The 22,366-nt window shown below is 38.1% G+C and overlaps 1 protein-coding gene across 2 annotated transcripts in view; it reads left to right on the top strand.

Annotated features, from left to right (window-relative positions):
* Positions 1-10,371: 10,371 nt before the first annotated feature.
* Positions 10,372-22,366, top strand: part of sema3fb (sema domain, immunoglobulin domain (Ig), short basic domain, secreted, (semaphorin) 3Fb) — a 75,547-nt gene continuing 63,552 nt past the window's right edge. The window contains exons 1-2 of one of the 2 annotated variants that reach the window (XM_059537779.1): positions 10,372-10,733; positions 13,218-13,359. In XM_059537779.1, the coding sequence (XP_059393762.1) occupies positions 13,248-13,359 (112 nt within the window). In that variant the 5' untranslated portion in view covers positions 10,372-10,733; positions 13,218-13,247. The remainder of the gene's footprint in view (positions 10,734-13,217; positions 13,360-22,366) is intronic. The other variant, XM_059537778.1, reaches the window with a different exon arrangement.

The following is a 22,366-nucleotide window of genomic DNA, read 5'->3' as shown; positions in this document are numbered from 1 at the left end:
GCTAAACCTGGGCACCACTTCCCGGATGGCTTAAATGATATAAACACTTGAACTGAAGCCTGAAAGTGTTTTGATAGGAATTACTTTGTGTATCCTGGGCCAAATTTACAAAAATGCTTGGTTTGTTTTACATTGACTTGCATTCATGGTTACTTGACAAAGTTGTATAACATTTATACATTCAAATGTATGTATTCAATCTTGACAGCTGGATAAAATGATAGCTTAAAGAGAGAGAGAGAGAGAGAGAGAGAGAGAGAGAGAGAGAGAGAGAGAGATGTATTAATATTAATATTTAGTTATGAACATCACTCTCCCAATCAATTTGTATAAATATTTTTATAAATATATAAAAAAGTTGTTTTTGCTTTAAAAACAGGTTTAACTGATATATATGTGGCTGATTATTCAGTTTTTAAAACTTGTACCCAGTTCCCTCAGGTTTTTATTCAGACCATCCCATTAGCATGTCAATTCACCCCTATCGGTCATAATTACTAGCATTTCATTTTACTTCAGCTCTTTACTCACTTCATCATTCTTCTGCACTTTAAACAGTCATTTTTATGGTCATTTTTATATTTTTTTAGTCCTGTGGGCAGAGCATGTGCCCACAAACCAAACCTGTGCTTCCCTTGGACCGAACCCAAACCCTGACGCATAAATGAATCATAACATAACCCTCCTATGATGTACGCATGCATTTGCCTCTGTTTGTCAAGGTTGTTCAATTGGCACTGAATTAAATCAGTGTTTGAACTTGGTCGGCTGGGTTTGGATTTTTCGCACCCCCCAACTCACCCCAGCCCAAGCGTGTTTGTTCCCACAGAACAAGCCAGGATCAGGTCTGGACTGGTCTGAAAAACATTACAGAGAATTGTTGAATTAGCAGTGCAGCAGAGAGCTCTGGTTTGTGGCTTTATTCTGTTAAGGTGTATTTAATGAAGGTATTTTTAAACATTGATTCTATGTGGTGGAGGATGAAAGTATAGTTTTACATTTGAATCTGTGAGAGAATTGGCACACACACACTCGGGGATGGCTCTGTTCCTGCGCTCTCAAGAGCGTGGTCTGTTTTTGCTGGTCTGTGGACAGCGGATTCAATCTCTTCCTTCCACATATAATGGGTAAAAAGTGTAAGGAAACTAGTGAAAGAAAAGAGAAAGGGAGACCCTTCTATGGTTTCCAATTATTTGGTACAACTGTCAGTCAAAGTACAAGCTCTTAAAATGTAGTCTTCAGTTATTAAATACAGATGGTATTGTGTTTAAGCTTTTGGGCTGGCGGCCAAAACCTGGTTGATCCTCACACGATTCTTTGTTTCCTTGATTAAAATATATGTATTAGTGTGTTGAAATGCTAGTAATTTTGACTGATTATGGTGAAAAGAGATACTTATAGGATAATCTGAATGAAAACCTGAAACTCTGAAACGTTGACACCAGGTCAGACAGAGAGAGAGATTTAATGCAAAATGAAAAAAAATAGAAAATAATAATAATGACTTTATTCAACTATTCATCACTCTGGTGCCATTTTGGAGAGTATCCACTGAACGTAAACAACATATGATGTTCTGTGTCAGCTGCGTCACACGGATACATTATTTACATTCAGATCCAAGCTTAAACAACGTAGATAAGGTATCTACGTGACACATCTGAAACAGAACAGCATACGTTGTTCACTTTCAGTGGATATTCTCCAAAATGGCGCCAGGGTGGCGTGAAGGAGACTAATTGTTGAATAAAGAAATTATTTTTGTTTTCTTTCATGCACAAAAAGTGAAATTGAAAGCTTTTTGAGATAAAGGTTGAACTACTGAAGTCACATGGATTATTTTACCGATGTCCTTGGTACGTTGGTACGCTTGGCAATCCAAGATGGCGCCGCACATGGCTGCTTCAGTGCTTGGCTCTCCAGTGTTTGTACTGTTTTTGTTCGTTTTTCCTGTTTTTTGTTTAACAAACACGATCAGTTTCACCAGGGATGAACTGCTGAACATTCGGCAGAACACACCACATGATATTTTTCCGGATTTCTATTATACAGACGTTTTACTGAACATTGTTATCGGAGGAGCAGCGGCGCTGATCAAGCGCTTCAGGACACGCAGACGGGGAAAGCGAGCGGGAGCGCTCGTCAGACTCAGGAAGCGCGGATTTCGAACGCCGTTGCCTAGCATCCATCTCGCAAATCTCCGCTCTCTACCCAACAAAACGGACGAAACTCCTTCTGCTCTCTCGGACAAATAAGGATTTCTCTCACTCTTCTGCTCTGTGTTTCACGGAAACCTGGCTGAATGATGCCATACCGGACAGCGCACTCCATCTGCCGGGCTTTCAGCTGTTCAGAGCGGACCGCGAAGCAGAATCAACGGGGAAATCGCGCGGCGGCGGGACATGCTTTTACATCAATGAACGGTGGTGTACAGATGTAACTGTGTTAAAGAAGATGTGCTGTCCTGATCTAGAAACGCAGTTTATCAACTGCAAGCCGTTCTATTCACCGCGGGAGTTTCACTCGTTCATTCTGGTTAGTGTTTACATTCCACCTCAAGCGCATGTGAGCTCAGCTTTACAGAAACTCGCTGATCAGATCACAGACACAGAACAACAACACCCGGACTCTGTTTTAATCATTCTTGGGGACTTTAATAAAGCCAATCTCTCCCGTGAACTGCCAAAATACAGACAGCATGTTACCTGTCCCACCAGAGACAGTAATATACTGGATCACTGTTAAACCACAATAAAGGATGCATATCACTCTGTTCCACGAGCAGCTTTGGGACGTTCTGATCACTGTCTGGTTCATCTTATACCGACCTACAAGCAGAAACTTAAATCTGCTAAACCTGTAGTAAAGACTGTGAAGAGATGGACCAGCGAAACAGAGCAGGATTTACAATCTTGTTTTGACATCACAGACTGGAGCGTTTTTGAAGCTGCTACCACCGATCTGGACGAACTCACAGAGACTGTAACATCCTATATTAGTTTCTGTGAGGATATATGCATTCCTACCAGGACTTATTTAACATTCAACAATGATAAGCCATGGTTTACAGTAAAACTCAGACACCTTCGTCAGGCCAAAGAGGATGCCTACAGAAATGGGGACAGGGTCTTGTACAATCAGGCCAGGAACACACTGAACAAAGAGATTAGAGCGGCTAAAAAGACCTACGCTAAAAAGTTGGAAGACCAGTTTACTTCCAACGACTCTACTTCAGTTTGGAGAGGACTGAGAGCCATCACAAACTACAAGACACCATCCCCTTGCACTGAGGCTAATCAACGACTTGCTAACGACCTGAATGAGTTTTATTGTAGATTTGAAACCCCCAACACCCACTCTGACCATCTCCCTACACAACCATTAACACCTCCTGCAATCCCCCTCTCCATACCTCCTGCTCTTCAAATCTGTGAAGATGATGTGCGCCAGGTCTTCAAGAAAAACAAAAGAAGAAAAGCACCAGGCCCAGATGGCGTTACACCAGCCTGTCTGAAAATCTGTGCTGACCAGCTGGCCCCCATCTTTTCACAGATCTTCAACAGATCTCTGAAGTTGTGTGAAGTGCCTTCCTGCTTCAAATGCTCCACCATAATCCCCATTCCAAAGAAACCCAAGATAACAGGACTTAACGACTACAGACCTGTGGCTCTAACGTCTGTCGTCATGAAGTCGTTTGAAAAACTGGTTCTGGCTTATCTGAAGGACATCACTGGACCCTTACTGGACCCCTGCAGTTTGCGTACCGAGCAAACAGGTCCGTGGATGATGCAATCAACATGGCATTGCACTTCATCCTGCAACATCTGGACAAAACAGGGACTTATGTGAGGATCCTGTTTGTGGACTTTAGTTCGGCTTTCAACACCATCATCCCAACAACCCTCCAGACCAAACTGACCCAGCTCTCTGTTCCTAGCTCTATCTGTCAGTGGATCACCAGCCTTCTGACAGATAGGCAACAGTTAGTGAGACTGGGGAAATGCATGCCAAACAGCTGCTCCACCAACACTGGTGCCCCTCAGGGATGTGTTCTCTCCCCTCTGCTCTTCTCCCTGTACACCAACGACTGCACCTCTAAAGACCCCTCTGTCAAGCTCCTGAAGTTTGCAGACGACACTACAGTCATCGGCCTCATCCAGGACGGTGACGAGTCTGCTTACAGACAGGAGGTTGAGCAGCTGGCTGTATGGTGCAGTCTTAACAACCTGGAGCTAAACACGCTCAAAACAGTGGAGATGACTGTGGACTTTAGGAGAAACCCCCCTGCACTTTCCCCACTCACCATCATGAACAGCACTGTGGCTGCAGTGGAGTCATTCAGATTCCTGGGAACCACCATCTCTCAGGACCTGAAGTGGGACAATCACATTGGCTCCATTGTGAAAAAAGCCCAACAAAGGTTGTACTTCCTTCGCGAGCTGAGGAAGTTTAACCTGCCACAGGAGCTGCTGAAACAGTTCTACTCAGCCGTCATTGAGTCAGTCCTGTGTACTTCAATTACTGTCTGGTTTGGTTCAGCTACAAAATCAGATATCAGAAGACTACAGAGAACTGTTCGGACTGCTGAAAGGATTATTGGTGCTCCCCTGCCCACCCTCCAAGAACTGTACACATCCAGAGTGAGGAAAAGGACTCAGAAAATCACTTTGGATCCCTCACATCCAAGTCACCCCATCTTTGAACTTTTGCCATCTGGCCAGCGCCTCAGAGCCGCAAATACAAGAACAGCAAGGCACAAGAATAGTTTCTTCCCCCAGGCAATCTACCTCATGAACAGTTAAATGTTTCCCACTTAAACTTATGCTTATGCAAAAATGTGCAATATCCCTATATTTATTTGTTACCCCTCCATCCTAGAACATTCCTGCATCTCACTCAATCCTATTCCATTAACATTTATAGCACAATTGTTTATACACTTATTTATTTGCCAATTTGTAATTCTCCTGTAATTTTTTTTTTTTTTTTTTTTTTTTTTTTTTGTCTGTGTGTTGTTGTCTCTGTTTACTGGAAGCTTATGTCACTAAAACAAATTCCTTGTATGCGCAAGCATACTTGGCAATAAAGCTCTTTCTGATTCTGATTCTGATTCTGGTTTCTGGACCTTGATCGTGTAAGGACCATTGCTATCTATGGGAGGGTTAGAGAACTCTCAGATTTCATCTGATATATCTTAATTTGTGTTCTGAAGATGAACAGAGGTCTTATGGATTTGAATTGACATGACGGTGAGTAATTAATGAAAGAATTGTAATTTTTGGGTGAACTAAACCTTTAAGTACATTATATACAAATGAGCTGAAACATTTTTCCTATTTCTTGAAGGTCCAACACATTTTATGTCCATGCCCTGTATACAGGACTTCAGTGATGGTGACTCATAATATTTCATTCTGCCAAAGCAGAACGGCCTCAATAAAACTTCACTTCTTATTTTGAAAGTTGACAAAGAGTTTGACTGTCCACGACTCTCATATAAAACCTGTTTTCACAGCTGCAGAAAGAAAATGAGACAAAAAAAATCAGAACTTTGGGAAAGATGTATAAACTCTGCTTTGAGTTATTTGGAGCAGAGTGTTTGAGCGGAGATGAAGACCTGTGAATGCTCAAGGTGAGAGGCAGAGGAGAGAACTTTTCTCATATATATGCTAATGAGAGAGACGGGACATCAGCTCTACCGCTGGCTTGTCAGGAGGCTTTTTTATGTCATATCTTGTCACAGCATAAGGTTCCTATTGAGGCTGTAAGATTACTACATGTTCTCTCATTAATTCAACCATTTAATCTTTCGTACTGTTTGAGGGTGTGTTGTGTGTGTGCTGTACGTATGGAAAAGTTCTAGAGTGTGTGTCCATCACTGAAGAATACTTACACTGTAGTTTGCTTTGATTCTGCTCCACACAGAATTTTGGAGCTCAACCCCCCCCCCCCAAACAAAAAAATTATCTCAAAAAAAAAAAGAAATCAAAAAGGATAAAGAAAACATTTTAGTTAATAAAGAATGAATAAAAAACAACCTTATACTCAGCAAGGATGCACCTGTCAACATTGATAATAATAAAAATGTTTCTTGAACATCAAATCAGCGTATTAGAATGATTTTTGAAGGATCATGTGACACTGAAGACTGTAATAATGGCAGTGTAAATTCAGCTTTGCAATCACAGGTATAATTTTCATTTTAAAAGTATAGTAAAATAGAATACAATGGTTTTACATTTATATTTCACAATATTATTGTTTCTACTGTATTTGTGATTAAATAAATAAACCACAAAACCAGTCTTAAGTCGCTGGGGTATACTGTAGTTTTAGCAATAGCCAAAAAAACATGGTATGGTTCAAAATTATCGATTTTTCTTTTATGCCAAAAATCATTAGGATATTAAGTAAAGATCATGTTCCATGAAGATTTTTTTATTTTATTTCCTACTATAAATATATCAGAACTTCCTTTTTGATTAGTAATATGCATTGCTAAGAATTCATTTGAAAAACTTTTCTCAGTATTTAGATTTTTTTCCACCCTCACATTCCAGATTTTCAAATAATTGTATCTCAGCCAAATATTGTCCAATCCTAATAAACCACACATCAATGGAAAGCTTATTTATTACATCTCAATATAATTTAATAATTTATTGTAAAAAAAAAAAAAAGAATTATCCACAAAATCAAGGTTTTGCCACATATCCTATGGGGACATTTTTCAGCTACACACACATACACATCCTATTAACACAAAAGCCCAGAACTAAAGGGCCCAGAGTTTCCTACACACTCCTCCGCTGTGGGAAAAGTGTCGGGTTATTGACCCCTGAGGTAATCACAGTGTGAACACTTGTGACTAAAGTGACTGCACCCTTCATTATCACTCACAGTTCACAGATACACACAGGTACAATAACACCTGAATCCTCAGGGCTTTACTGCACCACAGGAACGCAGGCCTATTATTTCTGTGAGCTCGTCATGTCATCCCACTGAAACATTCAACTAATATTTCTGCAGCCATATTAGGGGTCGATCTCTTGAGGGCAGATTCAATGTCAATACAGCAAAACAGATAAAAGACAATAGCATGGTGGAAACAAGTTCATGGGCTCACTCAGACTCCACATCCAGTCTTGACATCTGAAATGCCTTTTATTTCCACATAAAGGAGAGGGTGACGGCTTCTGAGACAGTTGTGAAGACCTGCCTCCTCCAGAAGCCCCTCTTTACCCCACGCTGAAAAGATAAGTTGTCGAAGTTGTCAGAGTTCGCCTGGAGGGAGACAAAGTCAGGCTGCTTTCATTTACAGACATCTTCCATTTGACCTGTGCCAAGTCGTCTGTGAAAACAATTTTATTGCAGGTCGGCGCGAGACAGGAGGGAGGGGTGAATGGCATGCTTCGGCAGTGCTGAAAAGGACAGATTCCCCTTCATTCTCCGGTTCTGTCCATTCAACCTCTTCAGCCCGAGCCCAATCTCACCGGCAGGCTGCATTGTGACTATAATGGGAATTTTGTGGCGAATGTAGATTAAATAGGAGGCTAATAAAGAATGTGAGCGACAGAAGTACAGCAATGCGAAGCCTCGAATTAGCTTTTTCAATCTTTTTTGACAATAGCGAATGACTTTTCATTAGTCGAAGGTTTTCAAATAACTTCATGATGTGAGAGACAAAGATGTCTGTAAACAGACTGCTACAGAACACTTCAATCATGTTGATGTCCCACTTTTTTCTGACCATCCTATAGTTTATGCTGACCAAGAAGGAAGTGGTTCTATTTGAAGAGTTTGCGGAACTGCAGAACTATGGGAAATCGACTACTTGTCTGTTGAGTTTGTAGCCATCTTATATGTTGAAAATGTTACACTCTGATATATAGCTTTGATCTCAGGAATAAATAACATTTTAAAATATGTTCAAATAAAAAGCAGTTATTTTAAATAGTGAAAATATTTCACAGTATTTCTGCTTTTGCTGTATTTTGGATAATTTTTTGTAACAGTATTATATATATATATATATATATATATATATATAGTACAGACCAAAAGTTTGGACACACCTTCTCATTCAAAGAGTTTTCTTTATTTTCATGACTATGAAAATTGTAGATTCACACTAAAGGCATCAAGGGCTATTTGAGCAAGAAGGAGAGTGATGGGGTGCTGCGCCAGATGACCTGGCCTCCACAGTCACCGGACCTGATCCCAATCGAGATGGTTTAGGGGTGAGCTGGACCGCAGACAGAAGGCAAAAGGGCCAACAAGTGCTAAGCATCTCTCGGGGAACTCCTTCAAGACTGTTGGAAGACCATTTCAGGTGACTACCTCTTGAAGCTCATCAAGAGAATGACAAGAGTGTGCAAAGCAGTAATCAAAGCAAAAGGTGGCTACTTTGAAGAACCTAGAATATGACATATTTTTACACTTTTTTGTTATGTATATAATTCCATATATAATTCCACATGTGTTAATTCATAGTTTTGATGCCTTCAGTGTGAATCTACAATTTTCATAGTCATGAAAATAAAGAAAACTCTTTGAATGAGAAGGTGTGTCCAAACTTTTGGTCTGTACTGTATATAATCAAATAGGGCTAAATGGTGTTCTTTTGAACTTTATGATCAACAAATCCTGAGAAAAAAATATAATAGTTTCCACAAAAATATTAAGCAGCCCAACTGTTTTCAACATTGATAATAATAAAAAAAGTTTTTAAGCAGCCTATTAGAGTGAAGGATCATGTAAAAATGACATTTTAAATATATTTAAATAGAAAACTGTTATTTTAAATAGTAATTGCATGCTTAAGCAGAAGAAGAAAGGAAAGAAAAGATACATACCACAAAACCTTCCTGATTTCTCCTAGAGGTTTTCCCAAGCATTCCATGTGGGTTCAGCACTGGCTGCAGTGGCACCATGTTGCTATCAGTTTAACTGAGGGAGACACACACACAGTCATTTTGAACAGATGAATGTTGTTAAGAAATGTCACTGCATCAAGGAGAGCGACACTCATTCATGTCTTTGAAAGACTATGAGAAAGAAGACAAGTTGCATGATGATATTGTCTGTAAATCTGGCACAAGTAGTTTTTCAAGCATCGGTATGCCTTTTATCTAAAATCCTCTGTCATGTATTAACACGCGAAGCATTTACTCCCTAATACAAGAATGTGTTTCTGCTTACAGGCTGAGCTGAAGGGACCTGAATGTGTGTGTGTGTGTGTGTGTGTGGTGTGCAAACAGTCATGGATAAATTAAACCTGAGGCTCTCTAACTGTAATTGCATTGCTTAGTTTGTGTTTCAAAGCAAAGATATGTTTGAAAAAAAAAACTGGATGTGATTATTCCAGTGTCAACAAAATTGGACTTTTCAAAGTTCTTAGATTTGCAGACCTTGAAGGGAAATCGCTGGAGTTAAAAATCTGAATTGCACAATGCTATCATGTTCTGACCTGTAAACAAATAAAATATAAATAGATCTATAGATTGTTGAATATACTGTAAATATAATGTATTACATCGCTAAAGAAAGGATGCTAGCTGTTACATTCTTTATGCCGGAGAATAGGCTATTTTTTTAAACTTCTGTAATGACACATAACTTATTGTCTTGGCTTCAAAAGGCTATTGACTATTTCCACCACTATTTGTAAAAAAATAATAATAATAATAATAATAAAATAAATTTCAGTAAATAAAATGGCCTAATATTTTTCACAACATTTTGCAGAAAGAGTTAAAACAAACAAAAAAAATTACAAAATTAAATGAAACAGCAAGAAACTAAAAGGTAAAAAAAAAATTAAAAAATAAAATAATAATTAAAAAAAAAATTGTTTTGGACAGAAAATATTGTGATAAATAAAATATCTAAATAATACAGACATGTACACACACAAACAAACCACATAACCTGTCTTTAGAACACAGCTCAGCCTTTAGATAAATCTTGTTTAAATGTTTGCTAGTATGGGTTTATTGTTTTATTCTACAGCAAATAAGCAAAATACCGCATTTTTCTCATCTAAGTGGGTTATGAAATAGATATATAGCCCACACCTTAGCCTACACAATTACACTATATTGTAACAAAAAAAGCACAAATATTGCGTTCCTCACAGTAATTGCACATGTGTAAGTTCTAATGAATTCTTACTGAGTTTACTCCACCTAATGAAACATGAATGTAATCGCATTCACAGTGTTCCTCAGAGGTCCGCTTGGCATACACTACACTGCGTTGAAGATCATCCCAGCAGCTCGTACTGAAGGGGGCGTAGCTCCTAGGTAAACTCCCCACCCAATGGGCGTGTCGTATGCAAATGAGTGACAATGCTTCCACCTGCCAAGCTGTTTGGACAGCATTTGAGGCGAGCGAATGAGTGCAGGCAGAAGTGCGCTTGTGTTTGGAGATATTCAGACGGACAGCCAGGGCGCTGAAGCAGTTCACGGAGTTGTCAGGTGGCTTTACGCTCCTTTAAGGCTCCTTAGTTCGATATCAAACGGGATTTTACAAAAACTGTACCAGATGAACACTATAATAGAGGAGAAGCAGTGCACCGCGCTCAGGTGTTCAGAGAGATAAAGACTGTACCTCACTATACTTGCGGGACCTGGGGCATACGAACATAAACCAGGACTCACAGACATTTACTGGATTCACTCTTTTTGAGTTGAGCTCAAAGTTCCTCCTGAACAGTTTAGAGTAAGCAGGTAAACATTGGATTGCATGCCTTTCCATTTCTTAGTATTATTTAAAACTAATTTTATTATTAATATATTTGTTATAAGACACATTAAAACGCTAAGATTTTAAAGTTTTTTAAATGACATTTTTCCTGAATCCTTAAAGCTCCTATAATAATCATTGCCCTCTTTAACATTCAATGTTGGCAGAATTTTTTTCTCTCCATTCTTAAAATGTAATTTCTTGAATTTATGGGTGTAAGTGTTGTTTGCTGTACATAGGTTGTTGGCAACATCACAGTTTTAGTTTAAAATTTGTATATAGGTATGACGAAAAGAAATCTTTTTTGCCTTCACAAGTTATTGGTTATATAATGTCAAAGTGATTTTTAAAAGTGTAATGTGGTCCGAAACACTGCATGTATGGAATAAGTATAGCAGTAAAGTCACACCACATGACTCAAAAACTGCTTAACATTTATGTTTATTTTAATGTTGATGTCAACAGTTAATGTTGATTAGATTAAGCATAACTCATTCTCTGAAGTTGCATTACCCACAACAGCTAATAATGTCCCAGTGTGCACACTAAATAACCTTATAATTATTTGTATTATGCCTTATTTCTACTCTCCACTGCGAGACCTAGCTGCTTTACTTCGCAAGGCTTCTTTCTTGCTGTTTCCCAGTGTTTTGTCTGTCACAAGGTAACCATACACTGAGCTATCCGAGCGCTCCTGTATATATAACAGCACAATAGGCAGTTAAGAGAGTCAAAGTAGTTTATTTTCATTGCTCTGCTGAGTGGCAGGAAAAAGAAACAACATACAATGTCTCCAGGGGCCAGAGTGCATGTCAAACTAACAATAAACAAACACCATAAATGCAGATATGGGCTGTACATATACTGTAGATACTGTAGTGCCAAAGAGAATAAGAACTTGTAGAAAGAGCTGCATAATATAAATAAGTTAAACCAGTCAACTTGCTGATCAGTCAGAAGACTTTATGAATGTTGACAACTTGCACTTCCAATAAGGCTAAATTTACAAGCCAAATTCGATTTTGTTGAGTTATTAGTCGCTGAAGAGCCCCTTCTTTTCGTTTTGTTTTATTCATTTGCTTTATTAAATGGGAAGCTATTATTTTAATTTCATCATATTGGAATTTATTAAATAAGAGTCAATATGTATAATGTAGTAGCTGAGGAACTATTTTATTACAGTTAAAAGTCTTTAACTGTTGATAAATTTCCCCATAAGTGGGAGTTAAGTTTAAAGCATCAATAAAAGAATGAGATTTGAATGCAACAGCCTGAATGTTTCTTGCTATCCCACAATTTTTCACATAATATTTTGACTGTTCTCATAAAAAAATGCCCTAAAAGCCATATATTTTGGGGTGTATGTATTGATCCATTCTTTCAGTGTTTTTTGTGAGACTGTATCCATAATTGCTTGCCTCGGACTATGTCTGTGTGAACTTGTGTTCATATAACTGTTGTTTAATTTCACTGGCTTGTGTGAGGTAAAGAGGCAGAGAATTTAGATAAACAGCTGGACAGTTAACAAATTGCCTGCAAATAGCTGAGGTTTAAACAGCTGCTTCCACTCATAAACGCTCGGCAGCCAAGCAGCGCTTTTTTGGACTGATCGTCTTCCGTTAGTTGTAATTTTCTGTTTTTTGAGATGTTTGTTCCTTTAAAATAAAATAAAAATATATTGTCCATACATTTGTGATCAATGTCAGTAGCATGTGCTTTGGGAACTGTATCATTGATTGAGATATTTCCGCACCGATTCACGTTTTTAGGATTATGTGTCACGCTGCCACTGAGCAACATGAGTGCAGCCCCTCTATGGGTGGCAGCCTTGTTCCTGTCCATTTGAAAGAGATCCATCTACTGTATGTGGCAGCAGTGGGGTTTGTCAACATACTCTCATGGGGAATATCCTTTTGCTGTATGTTTCAAACAAATGTAACCAAACCCTTATTTTTTGGTGAAATGTTTACTGCGGAGGGCCCCTTAGCTTCTCTTATTGGAGGTAGCCCAGAGGTAAAACATATGAAAGTTAAAGTATCTGGAATACAACGGCGAACACGATTTTGGATATGACATTGGCTTTTGCTTAGATGGTAAGAGAATGTATTTAGCATGTATTTCCCATTTTCACTTAATATTTTCCTTCTCAATCTGTTGGTCTTCATTTGATGATATTGCAATAAAAAATGTACACAATTATTTCTTAAAAAATAGTGTGCCATTATAGCTCAAGGTGAGCAGCAGTGAGTTTTGTGAATAAGGTGCAAACAATAATGAACCTAGTTTACATAGAAAGGAGGCGTGTTTATGCTTTGAAGAATGAGAATAGCTTAATTTAAATACAACGTAGTGCATACAGTATTTATTTTTTTGCTCTGAAATACGGCATGCATAAACTTGCATGCAAAGCAGTAAGTGACATCATATTATTCACAATATATGTTTTTTCTTCCCAGTGACTTCTGCAGTTGTGTCTTTCTGACTCCAACGGATGCACCATGCTGTTGGACAATCGATGGTCTGCCCAGGTTCTCCTGGCTCTATCAGTCCTGATATTGGGTTCGGACAGTGAACCTCAGAATGCCCCTCGGGTATTTTTGTCCTTCAAAGGTAAGAGTACATTTCTGTTTGGCTTTCTCTTGATGTGCTTCTGGTTTTCTTTCTATTTGTGTGGCCTGTGGTTTTGGGGAATTGTGTGAACTTTCTGAAATATACTTCTCTCACATGCTACCTCCTGGTTTTCATGACTGAATTTGATGAGTTGATAAATGTTCTAGGTTCGACGGGAAATTCACTGCGTAGACGGATTCTCCGATCTAACCGCATGCTGAATGAGTGAAAACCATCCGTGCTTTTCTAATGGTTTTCCAGTCAAACATCTTAGATTTGTCTTATCCAGCTGTGTCCACTTTCATTCGGTGTCGGAGTAATTAAAAACACAAACAAGAGTTGAAGAAAATCGTTTTGAAACTTCAACACAGTTCAGAGAAATTTACAGAAAACCAAACATGCCTTTTCAATTATTTCAGTAGTGTGTTTTTAAGCACATTTCTGAAATAATTGATAGCAGATCCAAAATGGGAGATGTGAGATGTTAGTGATGAAATGATTGCAGATGAGTCTACTGTTTTAACACCGGGCCTAAACGCTCTCACAGATGAATGCTTATTCCTACAAATAAAGGTATTTACAGTCTCGTTAAATGAAAGAACAAGAATTTGAGTCAATCAGTTCCATTCTGATCTGAAGAACAAGTAATGTACAGTCTTAAAAATAAAAGTTTGTTACTAGCATCCTTATTTCCATGATGAGTTTAAAATGGTTCTATGGCATCGCTGCAGTAACCACCTTTTTGGAATCCTTTCTTTTAAACCAAAAGGTCCATAGAGTGAAGCTTATACAGTGACAAATGGTTCTTGCTGAACCTAATGTGCTGTAAAAACCATTGAAAAATCTTTAAGAGTTCAATTGGCAAGGCTGCACCTGGGGGAGCATAAAGTTAAATTGTCAAGATCAGCTACGCACATCAGTATGCACCAGGTCTACACAGCCGGAGATCCATCCTACGATTTGCTGTTTGAGAGAAGGGTCCAAGCAATTCTCCTGTTTGCCAAACGCCAGACCAGAATGCACTGGTAGACTTAATTACAAAAGCCGGGCAGCACAGCTTGTTATTCAAAGCTTTTTTCCGCTTTAATCAAGATAGATTTAACACTTCACTGAGTGTGTTTGTAGATCCAGTTGTTTTTTAAATATTTCAAATCATGAAGTGGTGCAGTGCTGGAACCCCATCCCTTTGCATCACCCACATTCTTTGATTAGCTCCATGATGTCTAAATTGTTCGTTTAATATATTGGGACCAGCAGGGTGTAATGTGGTTATTGCTGAAAAGGTCATGAATTTGCCAATTTGTTTGTTCTTCTAGGAAAAAGCTGAATGGTTGCTTACTGGCTTGCCCTGTCAAACAGGGCGCAGCAGTATTTGGATTCTGCAGTCGCAGAGCTCTCGAGCCAAACTCCCATTTAGCGCTTTTAATTGGTTTTGGAGAGTGACTGCAAACCTCATCATAAGACCGCACCTGCCGTCCACACCAAACTGCAGGCCTACTGTTTTCAGGCCCATATCACCTCACAGCATGCACAGGAATTTGCTAATTATTGTCAAACCCACACCCATTTTAAGATTATTAAACCTCTATTCTTATTTGAGTTCGGTCCATGTGCGTTATATGGTCACTGAAGCGTTTCTCTAAAACTTTCCTTGAATAGCCTTGTTCTCAAAGCTTTGAAGATCTAAAACCCAACCCTTCTGTGTTTAAGTTAGCTGTGTCAATATGTCAACCACTCTTAGATATGTTATCAGTTTTCTATTTTACAGTGCTATTATTATCAGGAACTCCATGACAGAAGTATACCAAGCCAAACTGAACAAGTTGAGGCTCATAAAACTAGAACGTACGACTGTCTAAGATGCCTTAAATCGATTTACTCTATCAACCCACTTTCAAGGTCAGGAGTTGTGACCCCCACTTTTACAAAAGCAGCTCACTTTTCTAGTAAAGCGGTTCCACCCCACTTGGAGAGTAAATCAAAAACATCTTGATTGTTCTTTGAGCTTTGCAACTTCCTTCCCTTTTGTGATGAACTTCATCAAGGTCGTTTCCCCCGGGAAAATCTCCCATGATGCCAACGGTGAGGGTTTTTAAACCAGTGGCAGATGTGGTACCTTTTCCATAAGAGTTTTAGGAGAAACCCAATCTTGTTTGGTCTGGTGTAGAAATGGATTGTTTTGGTAAGTGGAATGACACTGATTCAGTGATGATCAATCAAACCATTGACTACATCCAGATGTCATATTGTATGCATTTGAACCGGTTATCGATCACAATCACAGCTCATTTAATGCAAATCGGTTTGAATGTGTGATTTTAATTCTATGACTAGAAAGGTGACCCAGCATGCACAATTGATTTAGAGCCGTAGGAGTCTGTGTCGCCAGCCTCCCTCCAGGGGGTTCTGACCCCCTTTGACTACACACACACATATGGACACACACACCCCACTGGGAGTTTATACTAGAGTTGGCTTAACTTGTCCCCCTCATGCTGAACTCATGTCAGGATTGCTGCTTTTATAAAAGTGTTCAGCACTGATTAGAGTAAGTTAATGTGACTTTTGATAAGCGTAGACGGATGACGCACCTGAAAGATTTTGTGCTTGGAGGAGAATTCATAGGTGGCACCATTGAGCTTGTTGCTGTTGTGATGCAGTACTAGAGCTCGAAGTTGACTTCAAAGATTTTAATGACATGCACATGAAATATGCTGCTTGTTCTGAGCTGCTTGCTCAGGGGAATATTATTGTGACCCTCCTTGGATCTGTTTATTATTGAATAGATGATATTTTTACACTGATCTGAGAACCTTTACATTTAAAGGGTTAGTTCACCCAAATAGCAAAATTATGTAATTAATAACTCACCCTCATGTTGTTCCAAACCCGTAAGACCTCCGTTTAGCAGTTCAGTCAGTGTACTGTTTGAGTACATGAATTACTCCGGGATATTGGTTTGTTTGAACTCAGAGGGAGTGTCAGCCACATTAAAAAAAGTTAACAGCTTAAGTCATTTGTGGATTAATGCGTATTGGAGATGCGAACCGTTTAAAACTATTCAGTTCGATTTGGTGAACTGGTTCAAAAAGATCCGGTTACATCGAATGATTCGTTCGCGAACCGGATATCCAGACTGCTTTGTTTTGAACTCTCTCTCACAACAGACACGGAAGAGAAGACAATGCTGAATAAAGTAGTAGTTTTTGCTATTTTTGGACCAAAATTAATTTTCAATGCTTGATAAAATTTTAAATGGCCCTCTGATGTCACATGGACTACATTGATGATGTTTTTCTTTCCTTTCTGGACATGGACAGTATACCGTTCACACAGCTTCAATGGAGGGATTGAGAGCTCTCGGACTAAATCTAAAATATCTTAAACTGCGCACATTTAAATGAATAAAACTTAGTCCACTGCTGTTTTTTAAATCTTCTGGGGTTTCAAGCTGTGCCAGATCAGGGCCTGGATTGGGGTGAATGTTACCTGATAGAAGAAGCAGTAGAATCAACAAGGGTTTCTTAACTGGAGCAATTGTCTGCAAGCAGCCAAAGATACAAACTGCCGCGCATTCATTGTTCCTCTACACTACTGCACGTGCTGCAACCGCCAATTGTCAGATTGGTACAATTCTGCAGGACGCTCTGCTGTATTCCCGTGGTTTGATCCAAATGGAGCCACATCCGAATGGAAAAAGTCCACCGTACAAGGCGCAGTGATCCACATCAAAGCACCCAGTCCGTCGCTATCCTCCGATTTGTCTGCCATCTGTGATGATAACACGATGCTACCCCATAGGTAGAACAGCCCGATAGGCCACATAGTTGTGTGGTTATGAGACTGTTGATACAGTTTGTTATTGTTCCTTTTTTCTTCTTCCAAATAGCCCCAATTTCACCATAAAATTAAAAAACAGCCATCTCAAAACAAACTAAACAAGGTAATCACATACACCGAGTAGCAAGATAATAGCAAGACCGATTGCTTCTATTTTTAATTTAAGTCTAAGTAGTGGTTTGATACCAAGTTCATGGAAGTCAGCAGAAATTTGTCCATTACTGAAAGGTGGAGACTGCACTTTGTTGGATAATTATCGCCCTATTTCCATACTATCTGTTACAGCCAAAGTGTTTGAATCCCTGGTAAATGAACAGTTAAAGCACTATTTATCGATTAATAATATTTTAAGTCAAACTCAGTCAGGTTTTAGAAAAGGACATAGTACTGTTACTGCTGCAATGTCAGTCACAAATGACATTATTACTGGATTGGATAAAAAAAAATAATGTGTTGCACTTTTTATTGATTTATCCAAAGCGTCTGATTCTGTGGATCATGATCTTCTTTTGCAAAGGCTTAAATGTGTAGGTTTTAGTAGTACAGTTTTAAAGTGGTTTTCAAATTATTTGACTGGAAGAACTCAATGTGTGTCTGTAGATAATTATACTTCTAATCCATTAATAGTGAAGACAGGTGTCCCTCAAGGTTCAATTTTGGGACCAATTTTATTTTCTATTTACATAAATGAACTTGGTGTAGGATTAGAGACCGTAAAAGTAGACTTGAATGCAGATGATACTATCATTTATACAATGGCTTCATCCATAAAAGTGGCAATGGATTCCTTACAGAATGCTTTTAATTTATTTCAGACTTCACTTGATAATCTAAAATTGGTGATGAATAAAAAAAAATAAATACATGATCTTTACATGCTCCAGATTATCCAGTGACTGGTTCAAGTGTGCGTACACATCACTGTAATTTATATGAGTTGACAAATTGGACTTCACTGTGCTTGAGGAGGAAACATCATATGTTGATCTTTATTTTAAAAGCTTTACTGGGTAAATTACCACAGTATATATCTAATCTATTGACATACTGTACTAGTATCTATAATACTAGATCAACAGTTAAACTTTTACTCAAGGACTAAATTTTCCATACAGAACTAGGTAGATCCGCCTTCTCTAATTATGCTCCTAATGCATGGAATGAGCTTCAAGGTATATTACACATGGATTATGTTCCATCTCTAACTTCTTTTAAAAACACTTTAAAGTCTGTTTTTATAGAACGGTGTAAATGTTTTAGTAATGGATTGTGGGTTGTGTTGTTTTTCAGATTTGGAAATACTTTGTATGTTTATTCTGTTGTGGTATGTATTACTTTGTATTTTTGTTTTGTGCTGACTATCTTGACCAGGACTCCCTGGTAGAAGAGATATTGTATCTCAATGGGACCTTCCTGGTTAAACAAATAAAATAAATAAAAATCATTATAAAGATCTAAGCCTCCAGCATCGACCACAGATCGCTGTTTTTCAATGGAAAGCTTATAAAGACTGTATTTGTTACATTTGTGTAAGCAGTACACATAAAAACATGAACATTAGAAACGCTGTACATACCAGATTACAGCCCGAAGCCATTTGTTTTGAGAATAATGGCTGGCTGATGAAGTTATTGGCTGGCTAGCCAGCTCAGCCAAAACCTAAATGGCTGCTGCAGCCGCCAAATTTTTCATAGCTGCAAATGGCTGAAGCTGCCACTTCGTGTCTACAGATGTCTATGTTATACTGATTAACTAGATCTCAATCTTTCCAAGCAATGCATGGCTTACACTATATTTCTACAAAATGCAATACAATGTAATAAAGAAAACACCAGATTTTACTTTCACAACGTATGCAAATATTTATTTTGTAGTCTGTATGCTACTAAACATTTTCAAATAGCCTACAATTGATGGTAAAAAATTACAGAGGGATTTATGGATATCTACTTTTGTTATCCTGTAAATCAGAATATACTGTGTCAATAGCCTTAAAAAAATGATTTTCGCCATGTTTTTTGGAATAAAATTTTATATATCAGGCTAGGAAAAATATATTTACAAATCCCTCTGTAAATGTCTTCATAATCTAACTAGGTACTACTGAAGTGGAGATTTCGGACTTGGCGTATGAGAGAAAGGTCATTTTGAGAAAACGGGCTTCAAAGATTTATCATCAGACAATGAGATCGCGCATTCAGTCTTTTTACTTTCACGATTGGTTGCTGATAAAAAGGAAATGACCATATTTGTATCGAACAGGACTGTACAGAAGAGAGAGAGCTAAACGGTGCATGATTGAGAGGGTGACGGCAGAGATCGCGGAGAAGTATGTTGATTAAGAACGCAAACTTTTGTTGAATTTATGAGAAATCTACAGACGCAAACAGACGAAGTGTAGTAAAATAAAGACCTAAATGTGTTTTTCGGACTTTTTTTCACCACAAGTCTGAAAGAAGATATGTTATTGAAGACAAATATCCAAAAATCTCAAAAGTGACCAGGAAAAAAAACGATGTTTTTGCCTGCCGTGTCTCGCCTTAATATAAACACACACTGTTATCAGTATTATTTTGGACAAAGTTTTGCACATTTCACTTCAATGTACACTGAAGCATGCGTCGTCAATTAGCAATGTGGAAACGGTGGTTTGTTACTGCAGTAATATCACGTTCAGTGCTATAAATCCCTCCGTTCCAGAATATTTGGTTCATAACATCAATCTTTGATTCAGGTGTTTGTGCAACCGTGCCCTGAAGATTTTACAGAAGTCTGGCTAGGCCTAAGTAAAAAAAAAAAAGTACGTAGGAATTAGGAAAGTAAGTGAGAAGTGAGATCAAAATTACCTTGCTTGTTTCTTTCCGCCATTTCACCTCAGTGCGAGAAAAAAAAATGCATCGCTTCTTCTGCACGGAAAACGAGCAATTTTAATTGGTCGTCAATTCACTGTGAGTCTGTGTATCGTAGCAACGAGCACAAGACGGTGCTGTTATGAAACCAGTGGGAAAATAGATCTCGTGTATTGTTTATATATTTCGTGTGTGTGTATGTCTCTATGTGATAGAATTATTATATGATGCAAATAATTCTAGCCGGCTCAGCCAAACTTTATCAGATGGCGGCTCAATTTGGCTTAGGAAATTATTGGCTGGCGGCGGCTGAAATTCTAAATGGCGCAAATGGCGGCGCCTGGCGGCGGCTTCGGGGTCTATACCAGATCCGTCGTAATAACGAGTCATAAACACATCCACAGCTGTAAATCCCGGTTTAGTTGGAAAGGTAAGGGTCCACTGAATGACATCTCATGGAGCACGTTTATTCCAACGAAGCAATAACGTTGTAATATGGATCATAATTCCTATGTTTACGTTTCAGTTCCTTAGGGACAGAACTGTTTGTGTCCGTTATGGAATAACTCACAGTCGGAAACTGCGTCTTGGTAGTAAAAAAATGGCATGGTTTTGCAGCGTACAGTGTCACAAACAGAATGAGATGATCCACTGGAAAAAAGAATGAATGAAAGGCAAAAGATAGTTTATTTGAATTTTGGCGCTCCCTCGTGACGCGCTCTGACGCACCTGTCAGCTGATGGAGGCGGAACTTATAGCGATCGCCTTTTCTTTGTTTGTTTTATTTTTCAACAGTTTTTATATATGTGAGAGTGTGTTTTATGTTGAATGTGAATGTATCTGCATGATTACCATCTGTTTGAGTGCAAATCAGCCCAAATCAGCTCGCTATTACTGTATGATCACGGCTATCAAAGTGAACGCGTCTATATGAATAGAGAGAGTGGATTATTTACTGTATGGCACATTTGTGTTATTACCATTTGTATAAGTGGCCATCAGCACATCAGCACTTATTTGCATCGTAATTCATAGTAAATGCTACATTTCGAACAATCTCAGGATTTTCTGTAACTGGCAAACAAAGTTAAATCTTTTTTTTTTTTTTGTTATTCTTATTTTTCTTACTCAAATATTCTTATTGTATTTTTCTAGTGCTCAAATAAATCACTTATATGATGTCTAAGTTTCTGTCTAGTATTTTATAATTGAAAAAAACTATGCAGTGGTATGTTTAATGACTAAATAGTTTGTAGAAGCCTTCAATACTGTTGGTAATTTTTTTTATATATATATATATTTGGGGGGTGTGGGGTGCAGACATAGTCTCATAAAAATATTTGCAGGAGTCTCATTTTTCCTGATATCTTATTCAGATTTGAAATATAAACTCATGAGACATGTGACTTTCAACCCATTACTTTTCTAGATTGCTCCAGGTATCATTTCGTGTATTTTCATATCAAATAAAAAAATATTTAAGTGCGGTAAAAAAAATTCAAGGCACTTCAGTGTCTTCAGAGCATTATCAAATCTTGTTGATAAAAAGTAAAGCCCAAAGGGTTTTCTTTCCAAAGACACAAAATTATGTTTGTAACACACTGAAGTAGGAAACTGTTACAATTATAAGTTTGGTAGAGCACTTTCAGCTGTGAGTCCCATAATGGGGGGTGCTGGCTAACAGGTTAAACTGTGTTCCAAAGATAAACAAACGGAGGTCTTACGGGTTTGGAACAACATGAGGGTAAGTTATTAATGACATAATTTTGCTATTTGGGTGAACTAACCCTTTAAACTCTTGATATTTTGACAAAGGCAGCAATACTTTTGAAAGAATGTATACTTTGATTGTTTAGAAAGCCTGGTTCATTTGTACTTGATATCAAAACCGATATTAGATTTATGACTTTGACATCAAGCAAAGAGTTCTAAAATAATCAGCAGAATTTTTGTCTATGAATGGCGTTGTTTACTATATTCACAAAATACCCATACTTTTATACATGCAAAGTGACACATTTAGAAGTTAGTTTGAGAAGTAACCATTTTTAAGTGAATCTAACCTTAGAAAGTTTATAAAACCAGGGAGCCACATACCAGTCTCAGCTTATTTTTACTAATGTGGTTAACCTCTATATGCCAAACTTGTGGCATTCATACTTGCCCGCAGATATCATTTAAAATTTTGTAAAATAACTACTGTTGGTTTTAAGGTGTCACTTTTGGCCAGAGTGGTTGAGAACATTACATGTCTCATTGACTATTACACCCAATACAGCAATGACAAATACAGTAATAATACACTATAATTAATGTGC

The sequence above is a fragment of the Carassius carassius genome, chromosome 44, assembly GCF_963082965.1.
Source record: "Carassius carassius chromosome 44, fCarCar2.1, whole genome shotgun sequence".
In the NCBI taxonomy this organism is placed as follows: Eukaryota; Metazoa; Chordata; class Actinopteri; order Cypriniformes; family Cyprinidae; genus Carassius; species Carassius carassius.
The sequence above is the reverse complement of the archived record's forward strand: the minus strand, read 5'-3'. Positions and strand labels throughout refer to the sequence as shown.